Here is a 14,094-nt window from a genome sequence, read left to right as displayed (position 1 = left end):
GTTAACTCAAACAGTAGTTACAGCAACTATTTTTTTAATGAAGAATTCTTTTTATCAAACTTAGTGAAGAATATTCCGTCAGTATACTTTAATTTTGGTTTGTTTTGAATGAAATGATACAATTAATATATATATATATGTATATATGTATATATGTAAGTGAGGCAGTATTTAGTGGCATGTGGAGCAAATTCTGTTATTATTTGGTATAGCATGACTAACTTTCCTTAACTGTAAGACTTGTAATAAACGGTGATTTATACATTTTGTCTTTCATTCTTCAGTCATGCTTATGTGCATCTTACCATTTTTAGTTGACAATGGAAATTTTCCCACTTCTCCTGTTGCTTTCCAGGTTGCCTTTTCAGATTCCCAATACCAACCTTTGTGGATGTTTTCTATGTGATTTCTGTTTCTTATCTTCTAGACTCTTGAGAAGATTCTCAAAGCTAGCTGCACAGCCTTGTTCTGTCATTCTCATTTAAATGCTTTCCAAAATTACATAAAGGTGAAATAAATACAGAATTTATCTGTAAGCATAACACTAGTTACTTTCTTCTGTCTGGCCTCTTGCAAATTAGGCTTTCCCCACCTTAATTTCTAGTATTTTGAAGTACAGCAACATCACTTGTGTGCTTCAAGATGAGTATAGGAAGGCTTTCAAAACTAGGGTTGACTGAAGTAGAAGGCAGTACTGTCCAGTACTGCATAGTATCATCTAAATGTCACTGAATAAATTACTGTGTGATTTGAAGTTGAGCACCTTGGATGGATAAGTGCGTAATAATTTGACAGTGTCTTCTCTCTGAAGATCGTAACTCAGGGCAGTTTTGCTTACTGTAAGAAACTTTCCTGTAGTTGGAGCTGGAATAACAGTATCTGTTTCGTGAAGGATGGAGTGCTTTTGTTGCCTTTAAAGACCCATTACAGGATATGATTGCTTGTGGGAGTGTCTGGTTATGATCTGTTAGAAAACAGTCTATTAATAAAACAGAGCCTCATGTAATAGAGCACGTCTTAATCTTCTTCCTAAGTAGTTATTTATAGGCTGTGACATCTTAATTTGCTCTCATGTCCATCAGCTTCTGTTATTTTAAAAGATCAAGTAGCTTTCACATGCCTCTGAGCATCAGTTCTGGAGGGAATGAATGGTCTGTTTTCTAAGGAATCTTACAAAAAGGCATTATGTTAGAAGTTTTATTGTTTTGTTTTGCTGGTGTTTTTCTAATGCATAAAGAAGTTACAGTATGTCCTGTTATATTGATATTTATATATTAGTCCTGTATTTGACTGACACAAAGTTTCCTGAACATTCAAAGGATTTCCACTTCCTGATGATATTTATTTGTCCTGAATGGGTAGTGATCTATCTGGAGCAGTGTTAAATGTGCTATACTCTTCATTTTTGTGGTTGTTTTCCTTATTAGAGTGGTCCCAGTGCCAGATCTTGTCACAAAATGTGCATTGATATTCAACGAAGACAGATCTACACGCTGGGTCGCTACCTGGATTCCTCTGTGAGGAATAGCAAATCTCTGAAAAGTGACTTCTATCGCTATGACATTGATACAAACACATGGATGCTACTGAGTGAAGACACTGCAGCTGATGGGGGTCCAAAGCTGGTGTTCGATCATCAGGTCAGCTACACTGATATTTTAGCACAAGTTCCTATATATATACGTTTTTATCAATGTTTGTGAATCATAATTTTGATCATAGCCTGTTTGTGATTTAGAATTGCTATGCCAGATAACATTGCAGTGATGGGGGAAGTTGCAATTTGCACTCAATTTCTAATAGCATTGTTGTCTAATGCTGTTGATTACTGGTATTCCAATGAAATTGAGTTGGATCACAAAAACATTTTTAGACTAATTCATTTTATTTATTAAGACACATTTTGTTAAAGCTGAAAGCACAGTTCATCTGTTTTTAATCAGACTTGCTGAGCTGGGTTTGCAGATCAGCCTATTGAGTAGACATTGGGGAGCAATTTGCAAAGCTGTGTGTGCTACCTTCAGAAGAATACTGTAAGCAAGACACTGAAATGAGGCCAACAGGATCAGGATTCCTAAAAAAAAATCTATTATCTTTAATTTTGTGAAATGCTCTTGCTTTGTAGAGATTGAAACCTTACAGGAGTAGCTACTAATCTTTTAAAAAGCTGCACCTCTCCATATATTCAAATTACTCTATTTTTAATCATGTTGTTTATTCAGTGGCTTTTGTGTCCTTGAAAAAGATATTTAGTTCTTAGTTGTTTTTATAAAACATGGCCAAGAGATAATACATCAGTATTTGTTTTTAAAGTGTCCCAAGAACTTACTGGTGTTGTTTTGTAACCAAAGCTGCTGTCTGCCAGCACAATATGAATTTTTGCTGACACCATAAATTAGATGTGTTGCCTGCAGAACAAAAGCCAATCAATCTTTCTGTTCTATTAATAACAAATATCAGTCTTCCAGGTGTTGAGCAAAAGCAAATGATCAGCTGGCAAGACCACTTTGGGTACCTTGTTTGCCTCCTTCTGAAATTTTCTTCTTTCCTTGCTATCTCTGAGGAAAGAATGTCCTCCCTGAATTCTTTCTCAATCTACAGCTTTCTCTTTTCTCCCTCACTGTGTACTATGATACCAGGTTTTGTTTAACCTTCACAAAAATGTGCTGCCTGGGAAAAGTTGCGTGTAGGCTTTTCTGAGTAGAATCTGTCTTGCTGTGTTCTTCTGTCTTTCCCCTGGTGTTTTGTAGACATCTCCATTGCACTGTCTGAAAACTTCACCTGGTATCAGGGAGTTCTGTTTGATTTGTACTGATGCATCTTGTGTGTGCTATAACTTGAATTCTGGCTTAGGGGATAGACTTTCTTCTGCTGCAGTCTCCTCAAGGATTACTGGCCAGGTTACAGCCCTACTTTATGTTGAAGTAGTCAAGGCAACGATAAATATGTGATTGAGATGGAAGCTGAGTAACATACACTGATTGTTTTTGGATCAGTTGTGTTGCATTTAGTAAACTAGCAGTGACTTTGTTTACTTCTTGGCAGACTTTTTTATGGATCCTGGATAAAAATAATAATTTTTTTCCCTAACGTCAGCAATTAGAATCACATGAGTGTAGCCCTTTTTTGCTCATTAAATTGTCAAGCTGACATTAGATTCAAGCTCTAAACTAAGGAGCTGTTTTCTGAGTTTAATAACTGTCAACCACCAAGACATCTGTGCTCTTATCTGTTCACAAGAGTTTCAGATGTGCAGAGTACTATCTAATTTACTAGATATCACTTGTAGGGGAGGGATGCCTAATAATAAATCTGAGCATGTTCAGATCTTAATGTGCTTCCTTAAAAACTTCTCTTGTTCTTACAGATGTGTATGGATTCCGAAAAACACATGATATATACCTTTGGGGGCAGAATTTTGACCTGTAATGGCAGTGTTGATGACAGCAGAGCCAGTGAACCACAGTTCAGTGGTTTGTTTGCTTTTGACTGCCAGTGTCAGACATGGAAACTTCTGAGAGAGGATTCCTGTAATGCTGGACCTGAGGATATCCAATCCCGAATAGGACACTGTATGTTGTTCCATTCTGTAAGTATCCACACCATACCTTGATTCATGGTGCCTGACCTTAAAGAGAACATCTGGTTTTGATTGTCTTGCAGGCTCTTTAATCTTCCAAGTGAAGTGTTGTCTCACTTGATTTTATGTTCAATGACGTTCTAATGCTTTTTTTGTAAGTGCAGGCAGTATTGAAGTCTCAGGCAAAGTTTTCATGACTTAAACTGAATAGAAATTAAAGTAAAAGCAAGGTGAATTCTAAATTGATTCTAATTAAACAAGAGCATTTAACCGCAGTCCAGTGGTTGAATTTACTCAGTAGTGTTTTCCTTTCAGCATTAGTAAAGCATCTTGGAGTCTTCTGTAATTACATAACGTATTTACTAGACTAGGAAAGGTAAACTTGACTAGTGCAGGGCTTACCTGGTGTGCATTCGGAAGCACAGGCACCCAGCTGCTGCCTGTTATCATGATCAGCTGTTAAGTTTGGTTCAGATGGCATTATGGGCTCTTAATCCAGAGCCTGATGGGGAATGGCAGTGTGTTTGATGATAGAGGTTGTGTGTAGCACTTTTTTCTGTTTATCTACTCAGTAATATAAAAATCTTCTGTTGTTTTTTCCACTTGTTCTCATCACCTATTTAAGTGCAGGACATAGGATTTTCAGGATGAGGGTTGTAAAGCATTGTATATGCACTGGACTACCTTTCTGTACAGATACTTTCAGTAGAACAACACAGTACAGAGGGGATTCCTATCAACTACGAAGCTTCCATAGGCAGATGTGGTGTAATGGCAGTTCTGCACTGAATTTACATGTTTCTACAGTTTCTTAGTGGCAGCAAACGAGTTTTCAGAGTCTTGCTGATGCTGAACTTTGATTTGGGGATGGGAGGAGGAAGGGAATGGGACTTAATATTGTGGCATTTGCACGTGTTCTGACAGTACAATTGAAAACTGACCAGTTTTGAAGAGTTTTTCCCTTTCAAATGAAAGAATGGAAGTTTCATAGTGATTGATATGCTTTTAGAGCTTTGAATTCCGTTTTTGCTTTTAATGACTCTGTAAAATTTAGTTTTATAAAAAAGAAGAGAGAACAGTGCCACACAATTCTGCATAGGTACGAGAAGATTTAAGTATATGCCCATGGTAAACTTAGGAAGGCAGATTTCGATAAGCAGAGTTCATGACAATATTTAGGTACTTTGCTGTTTTTTCAATCTTTTTTAAGAAAAACAATCTGCCTCTTATGGGCTTTCTACTTGATGAGCTTGAAAGAAGTGATAAACCTGGCTTTCTGCATATTTGCCTGTTCTTAGCATGTTGGTACCTGGATAGTTACTCTTAATTTCTTTGTTCCTGGTTTAAACTGTGAAATTATCATCTAGTGGGTTTTTTTTTTTGACACTATACCACTTAGATTGGAGAAGACCCTTAAGATCATCAAGTGCAGTCATCACCTAATGCTGCCAAGTCTGCCACTAAGCAGGGTCTCCTAGTGCCATGTCCTCACGTCTCTTAAATACCTGCATGAATGGGGAGGTCCACCACTGCCCTGAGCAGCCTGTTATAATGCCTGACTACCCTTCCCATGAAGAAATTCTTCCTACATCTAGTCTGTATTTCCCCTGCTGCAACTTGAGGCTACTTCCTTGTGTCCCTTGAGACTGCTCACTCTTCTATATTAGACTTGAAAAATGAATTGCTGTTTCAAAATGCTGACCTTACAGTTTGGTTGGGCAGGGTTATAACCATTACTATGTAAAATTTGCCTGGTTACTCTGGAATGGATATTTTGTTGGATCCAGATTTATAGTTGTACTTAAACTGAGAAAATAATATCTTCTAAAATTGCATTTGTTTGAGGTGCAGAAACGGGAATCCCTCAGTGGTATAGCTCTTGAAACTGAGACGACATGACTTCAGGAATGAGAAAGATTAAAAATGGAATCAAGAATTATACAGTTTTTACTAAGTCTGCGAATAATAAACTGTTGTGCATAACTCTGTGAATCTTTGTGGATATGGAAGTAATAGATGTTTACCAAATTAAAGGCATGTTTTTAAATTTTGAAGAAAAATCTGTTACTCTTTCAGTCATGAACGTTTCTGTGAAACAGAAATAAAGAACTTGGTTAAAGAATACCTTTTTGTTCCTTTCTAGAAAAATCGCTGCTTATACGTATTTGGTGGCCAGAGATCAAAAACGTACTTGAATGATTTCTTCAGCTACGATGTAGACAGCGACCATGTGGATATCATATCAGATGGTACTAAGAAAGATTCAGGGATGGGTAAGAATATGACTACAAAATATCTTCACATTGGTACAAGTGAGAAATATATTGCTAAGTAGGTGAACGTCCATCTACAGAGTCCTGTGGTATCAGGTTAGCATCCTTAACCAGCCTTGTGTACCCAAGTGAACTCCACAGTATATAGGTTAAACTTATGCCAGCTCTTTTGTCCTTCTCGTCATTCGATATCTCCATCTTTTAGCACAGTACAAATAATTGATGCATGAAACCATATGCCCCATCAAAAAACAAACAAAACAAAGAAACCCCTCCAAAACAAAAAAAACAAATAACCCTGCCCCTCCAGCAAAATTAAACTTAGAAGAACATTTCTGCAATTTCAGCAAAGATGAGAGGAAAAACTTAAAAATAATTGTGGAAACAGGGTAGGAGAGGACAGCTTTTTAACTTTTACAAAGTGAAAGGTGCTGTGAAACAGTAATCATTAGCTTGGTTTGAGATGCAGGAAGGCAGGTAGGATGTCCAGAGAAATGGAGCAGAGGGGCAGAGGTTATTTTGCCTGATCAGAGCTGATGAGAAAAATGAGGTTTCTGCTGCACATGTGCTGATATACTTCCTCTAAATTGAGGAAGGGGAGCTAAATCTGGTAGCAGTATAAAGTAAAGCTTCAGTCCTGTTTGGTTCGTGCCACTGGAACTATGTACAGAAGTCCTGTATAGCAGAATCCTCTAAAAACACCCAGAAGACATGGCCATCAGGAGTTGATTTTAAGCTTTTCTCGTGACACAAAGGGAGAATGGTCATTTTGGAAAAAGAATTTCTGCTTGTATAAAGCACATTGTTTTCCTATCTTGCAGATATCCTAATTTTTGAGCCTATGGCTTGGAAGTTCAAATTTGCATTGCACTGTTTACTATGATGAGAGAATTTATTAATGCTTCTGGTATTATGTGTAATGTAGTAACAAGCTCGATCTTGTTTACTGTTCTTCCAGCAACCAAAATTTTAGCTTAAATCTAGGTTTCCCTCCTTATTTTGATCAGGCTTAATTCTAAAAAGTGATTTTACTGAACTTCTGAAGTGAATTATTGCTGGTTATGAGTTGTTTGCTCGTTCAATTTAGGTATGTCAGTGAGGGAGAAGAGTACCCAAATACTTATTCTCTGGAGTGATTTATTTGCTTTGTTGCTTCCAAGAAAGAAACAGCTTGTATTGTTGACAATCTTATTTAATAAGGTGCCTGCATGTTGCCTGATGCTGCTCTGTGCACACCCACACACTGTGATCCTTAGAGCTTTCAAAGTTTTGTTCTTTTTTTTTCCTCATGGTTTTACCAGCATTCTTCCATTTTGCTTTTTTAAAACTGTATTTCTTAGTAGCCAGAACTAGTAAAGACGTCAGGCGCTGCTCTTCACTGAATATATTATCTGTAAGGTTCACTTAAGCAAGTGGTAATTAAGCATTTAACCTTCCTTCCCATTCCCACAGGCCCCTGAGTGGTGAATGGTAGGCATGGTAAGAAATGAGTCATTGAAAATAATTCACAAGATTTTCAGTTCACTGTTTCTGTATGTGTGAAAAGTAAACAAACATATTCCAATGTTTCCTTTGCTTTTGAAAGAACATGCTAAAATTCTGTGTGTCTTAACAGGAGCAGAGCAAAATGCCTGATACATACAGACAGTAAATATTGATAGCATTGTTTTTGCCCCAGAAAAGCAAGTCTCTGTGTTCTTGTTAGGTGATGATATGTTGGTTTGATCTGTGTGAACTAAGCGATTCAGTACTTAGTCGCTGTGGAGTTTTATGCTGCTTGGTGTGATGAGTCAAGTTGAAAGTGCCTGACCTAAATGTTCCTATAAAGTCCCATGATTACATTTTGTTCCTGGCTCGCGTATGGCATTCAGTTCTATTCTTAGTTGAGCTATTTTGATTTTTACTTTATCTAAAAACTTAATTGTTCATTTGTTTAAAATTTTCAGTGCAGCAGTGAGAAGGCGAGAAAAAAAATTAATGTAGGAAAACTTGAAAGCATGTCAGTAATATGAAGTGGATACTATGCCAGAAAATTATGGTGATGTTGGTTTTGTTGTTGTCTAATTTTGTGGATGAGATGTTGATGCTGTTTGGTCATTCTTTGCTCTCAGTTGTACTTTAGGTGTTGGTTGTGGAAAATCAGTTCCTTGCGTAGATAATGTACTTGAGATAAAGGACTGTAAGCTGTAGCAAGTTCAGATGTACTTTATTGATTTGGAAAATATTCAAATTTTACCAAGGTACAGCTTCTGAAAGATTGGTTTACAAATAGAGCTCTCCAGGATTTGCCTGCGAAAAATCTCATTACTGAATCTGCTTTGGGCATAGATAAGTCTCACACCTCTTTCTGTCTTCCAGTTGCACTTGACTCCTCCACAGGGTGTGCACTGGTGCTTTCTCCAGCTCAGTGCATCCAAAACACTAGTGCTTTCTCCCTATTGTCAGAGAGGGCTCCAAAATAGAGTTAAGTCATTCGTATTGGTTATCTTTCTCCTGCGTGATAAGTATCATAAGCAAGAAATTCATTAGGTCTGCTAGAGAAATGGCCAAAATGAGACTGAGGAAAGAAGATTTCAATTGTGATAATGGGTCTGATAAGAACAAAGGCAGTAGTGATGAAATTGGAGGACATATAGTATGATTGAAGAGCAGAGCCTGTGGTTGAAGAAGAGGCATGAGTGTGCATGTTGGTGGACGAACTCTTTTAGAGCAGTTATAGACTTACAATTATTCATAGAGGGGAAAAAGAAAACTAAACAACCAGCCCCCCAAAAAGTCAAACAAAACAAAAACCCAAAATAACAAAAATCTCACAAGCCACGTGTTTGTCTGAGGCATACGTATGTATTAGAGATGTCCCTGATATCGTGTGTCTTCAAAAGTTTATATTGACAGCTTGCCTGACTTGCTCAGCACACAGTGTATGACTAATCGTGGGCGGTCATTTCAGGTCCAATGTAGCTGATGGGAGCACTTGTGGTCAAGGATCCTGTGATAATCCTGTTTGGCCCTGACTCAGGTGGTGTGTCAGAGGGAGAATTTCCTGCTGCAGTAGAGCAGAGATCATCCTGTATCTAATGAGTAACCAATAGAATCAAACAAGAGCAAGCTCTATGTATTCTTACAGTTCCTTTTGATTGTGAAGTAGTTCTTAAGGACAAACCTGTCTATATAGATATATAATACATATATATATATTGTTTTTTTTTAATTCTTTGTCAAGTTTTCTCAGTTCTGCTCGGGCAGATGCTCATTGGATATGGGAAATCACACATGTTCCAGAGCTGAATTTTCATCAATAAGCACCACGGACAGAGACGACACTGCCCAGTCTGAGAAATCTCGATGTAAAGCAAAATGCTGTTGGAAAAACATTAATCAAAATAAAAAGCACAGTTTGGAGCCAGCTTGAACAATCTATCTGCATATCTCATTTTGATTGCCCGTTTGACACCTGACATGTTTTGTCCTGTGTTCATTTTAAAGTCTGTCTTGCCAGTGGCCAGCATATCTTTTAACATGGAAGTACTTTTTTTGGTGAGGTACATTATCTTTTCTTCATTCTTGAGAGGTGCTTATCTGGTAACCAATGTAAAAACATTTAGGTTTGTCTTTGAAGGTGAGGAGACTTGGCAGTCACCAAATCCTGAGAGTGCTCTGCAGGGAAGACTTAGCAGAATTTCATTTGAATTTACTAAATGATCTACTTTCTCCAAAATTTCTCACTGCTTGGGGGAGAACTTATTCATTGAACATCAGGGTTGCTCATTTGTTATTTTTTTTATATAACAACCTAACAGTTCACATGGTCTCCTTGCTGCTCCTTGGCTGGCTTCCAAACACAGTCTCATCATGAAAAATCCAAGAGAATAATTATCTTGCTGTGTCAACAGCTGGCCTGAATTACTATCCCTGTCACTCTGCTCCATTAAAGTTCAGGAGGGGTGCTGCTTCAGCTTTATGAATTACAAGGAGGAGTATGTAGCGACTTGCTGATGTACCACCTTCCCTCCCCCCCCCCAAATTTTTCTTTCAGGAATATGCTAGATTCTGGTGAACAGCAGTTATGCAATGCAGCTTTCTCTGCTCTTTTAATCATGGGGTATCGTGAGGAGGAGCATGCTTGCATCTCGCTTGTAGCAAGATTAGCAGTAGCATGTTCTGAGGGAATTGTAATTTAGGTGGCACTAAAGTGCTGTATCAATGAACTTGCTTCCCTTAGTGAATCCTTCAAAAGTGGTAGGCAAACTAAAGGTTTCATATTACATTTGCCAGTTCTATGTGTACAGAACATGTTTAAAACTTGCTATAATTTCTTGTCCAGTAAGAGATGGGATTTAAATTCCAAACCTCTGTCTAGTATTATGAAATCCACCTCTGTGTGAACTCCAGTTTATTGCTTTGCAAACTCTGCCTCTGTGTGAGAGCTCTGTTTTTCCTCTTGCTTAGATACTGGCAGCAGTCAACATTGTGCTTGAAACAACTGTAGCTGTTTGTACACGCAAGCCAAAAAATATTCAGCTTGCTGAAATGATCACCGTGATTAAAAGAAAAGTCTTTAAGTAGGGATTGTAGTAGTGGGAACATATCTGTTGCATGATTAGGTGTCACTTTTCTAGAAGACTGAGTTGACACTGTATGTGGGTACTCAGCATTTTAGCAGAGCTTTCTCAGGAATTACATCATTAGCTCTGAAAGTAACACTTCATACTTATTTCCACGGACACTACAATAGATACAAGGAGCGCAATAACACTGTCTGATAGAGCACATTCTTGGCTACAAAGCACAATTTTCCAGCATGGTAACCACCATTAGCTGCTCATTTTCACCTGCACCATTGGAAGTGACCCACTGTTTCAGTTGCTATGATAGAGCCATTACTGAAGTACAACACCCACTGCCTCACTGTGCTCATATTCACTGTTTGGTCTCCAAAAATGTTCAGCAAGCATCAATGAATGTCAGTGGGTGCAATTTTTTTTCATGTGGAGGAATTCAGTGATGCACCTTTGCTTCATATGCACTTCTATATCAGATACCATTCTGTCAGACTGCCCCTCTGCTGCCATCTGTCATGTGACAACAAAACATAACAGTGTTTGCAGGAAGGTTCAACCTCTACTGACATAACACCAACATCATGGGCTGACATAAAATAAGGCGCATTACTTTCAGAGCAGCCCTCATATTGCTTGTTTTGAGAGCAGACAGTTACATAAACTCAAGGCCTGGTTAGCTGTTTATTGTTTCAAACACAGAGGCTGTAAGCTTTTTGTTTGTACTAGATAAAACTAAAATGGCAAGTTTTGGAGGGAGGATTCAGATACCTTGCTTTCAATTAGTTGTTATCTGTCTGTACTGGGATAGTTAATGAGATTATGGGAAAAAGGTGCAGTAGCGCATGAAAAACTTTCTTCTGGACATGCTTTTGGTTTTGCATTCTGTTTAGCAATTTCTTTGCACAGCTTTTCCTCTTCAATTTGTGATGTACTGTCATAGAAGCCAAGCTGATATCACTATGCAACAGGCCAGTGTCGTGTTCAAAACAACCAGCCCTACATCCTCAGCTGCTGTTTTGTCCTTCAAGCTGTCTGCCTGCAGCTGATCTGAGTGATAGTGGGGCCTGAGAGGAACTCCAGGCTGCATGAAATCAGTGGAGCTTTGCTCCAGAGCTGATTTACATCTGCTTTTTGCAGAGAAGCAGAAGAGTGAGGGAACTTCCGTGCAGCTCTTCTTACTGCTTTATATACTTCTTGGATCCAGTACATTGCAAATATTAGCTCTCAGAGTGCACTGGCATTACTGTCTGATTCTCATTCCATGTTGTTTATGACTTTTTACTGACTCTTAAAAATATATAATTACTGTAATAATAAACAAACAAAAAAATTGCACCAACACCAAAAACAACAAGAAAGATCCTAAGCAATCTGTTATTGACATAAATTCAATTTAACATCTTGCATGCAAAATTTAATTTCCGTCCCAAAGTATGTTTTATTAGTTAAATATCACAAGGGTTTACAGCCGTTGTCCCTCTCTAATATGCTGACCTCAATCATTTGAATTATGTCCAGTGCTGACGGCAAGCCGGCTGCACTTGGAAATGATGAAGCTCTCTTACCCCCTAGTGGCAGTATTTGTCAGTCATGATGATTTTATGTAGCCCTTTTCTCTGTGAAGGATTAGAGTTTATAGGCAAGCATCTCTGATGTTTCTATTGTAAAATATCGCAGCATCTCCCTCTTACTGTGTGGTAGTTTGCCTTATTTCCCTTTTGTTTTATTTTCAGGGACTTGTTCATCAAATCTATTGTACTTTTTTTCCCCTCAAGTTATATTGCACCTATCTTTCTCCTGTCTTCTGCAAAAGGCTAGCTGTCAGCTTCCTATGCCTTGTGTGCTTTGTCTGCTTCAGTATGGTTTCTGCCTAATTACTTAGGTCAGAGTTGATGCAAGTTTCTCCTCATCTTAAGTCCCTACTAAATGCAGTTTATATATACATATATATAAAAGACTTAAGGACTTAAGATGAGGAGAAACTTGTATCAACTGTATGCGTGTATATATATGTGTATATATATAAATATATGTGTATATATATTTTTATATATATAAAGTATATGTATATATATTTATAGGTATGTATTTATGTATATATATATATATTTGGTTATAAATTTTTCTAGACTTTCTACATTTAGTCTCAAGAGTAGGCTAACATGGCACTGTGCGGAGCTTGGAAAGACTTGAATTTGGTTTTGATTGAAGTTGCTGCATGTGAATGCTATTTTATTACCAAGAGTTTAAAAAAAAAAAACAAAACAAAACAACAGCAAAACAAATAAATAAATAACGGGAACTTCTCCCTCTTTCATGATATAAATAATAATTTCGGCTTCAGGAAATCAAGCATGAGCTAGATACGGAATACATTTTAACGTTTCAGGAGGGATGAGACTTCCATAAGCAAGTTTCATATACTTTCTGTATCAGTGATAATATGCTAACCATATTCCTCATGATTATAATAATTTTCATTTCAGTGAGCCTAGAGTATTAATGCTCTGAAGATTTGCATGCTTTTTTTTTAATAACCCGACATGGTCTTGAATGTTAAAAGCAGCAGATAAGGTTGCGAAGGCATTTTCCATCTACATTAGCATTGCTGATCAAATTTAGATGCCTCTCGTCAGAAATATCTCACACATATGCCTTGGATTTAATCCTTTTGGGTCAATGATTCAGTCCCTGACAGTGCAAAAAGACATGCTATATGATGTTTTTCAAAAATTAGTCTTTAATTGTCTTTTTTTGCGATCAGTTTCCTCATTGGGTGACTTTCACAGTACTCCTTAGACTGATTTAGAAACTTGCTCATGGTTACCAAATAAACAAAGCATAAAGTTGTTCTAGATCTAGTGTTGTTTCCTGCTTTTCTTTTCTCCTTTGCTCAGTACCCATTTGCTTACAAACTGGATGATCTTTCCTTTGAAACTTCATGGCAAAACAAAGGTCAAAATAGGCAGGTTTATGGTGATGAGGGCTTGAAAGGCTCTGCCTCTTGCTTTCCCATAAAAACAGTAAGCAAGGATTTGGTTGTCAGGGCTCTAAAAGTGACTTAACAGTATACATTTCAGTTCTTACTTACATTTACATAAAAGGTAATTGTTTTTAAGAAATGTTTGCTTTTCAGTTTTGCTAAACATTCTGGTAACGCTTTTTTGCCTAGAATTTTCAAATTGACATTTATTACTTTCCTAGCGTACCAAATGAAAACAGTAAAGTATGAGATGCAAGTCTATTAGAGAATAGGTTTACAAAACACTGTTTTGTGTGTTCTTGAAAAGCAATATTAAATGGCTTATTTGCACAGGTCTTGTTTTCTAGGCTGTGTGTGTAGTTAATTGCAGGGAAGAATTTGCAAAATACAAGAGTTCTGAGAATTTTTTATGCCAAAATCTTGATTGAAGTCCAGGAACCTTTACCAGCCTTTGTAAACTGACCCAGAAAGAGAAATGAGACAAACAGGATCTGTAAACAAAGATCACGTGTTTTTCACAAATACATTTTGGAAGGATGGTTGCCTAGGGAAACAGGAAATGGGAATTATACAACAAACAAAAAGGACTGCCAAACGAATTTGCTGACCTTTTTTTTCAGGGAATTATGATGAAAACTGTTGGAATCCTCAGTATTTAAACATATTTCTAAATCTGAAGGTGGAACAGAAGAGTAG

General features: G+C 37.4%; 1 protein-coding gene across 2 annotated transcripts in view; it reads left to right on the top strand.

The window, feature by feature from the left end:
- Positions 1-14,094, top strand: part of MKLN1 (muskelin 1) — a 99,291-nt gene that overhangs the window by 64,740 nt on the left and 20,457 nt on the right. For both annotated transcript variants that reach the window (NM_001030773.2, XM_025149108.3), the window contains 3 exons: positions 1,428-1,640; positions 3,368-3,589; positions 5,724-5,853. In NM_001030773.2, the coding sequence (NP_001025944.1) occupies positions 1,428-1,640; positions 3,368-3,589; positions 5,724-5,853 (565 nt within the window). The remainder of the gene's footprint in view (positions 1-1,427; positions 1,641-3,367; positions 3,590-5,723; positions 5,854-14,094) is intronic.

Source organism: Gallus gallus, chromosome 1 (genome assembly GCF_016699485.2).
Source record: "Gallus gallus isolate bGalGal1 chromosome 1, bGalGal1.mat.broiler.GRCg7b, whole genome shotgun sequence".
Lineage (NCBI taxonomy): Eukaryota > Metazoa > Chordata > Aves > Galliformes > Phasianidae > Gallus > Gallus gallus.
This window is presented reverse-complemented; position numbering and strand designations above follow the sequence as displayed.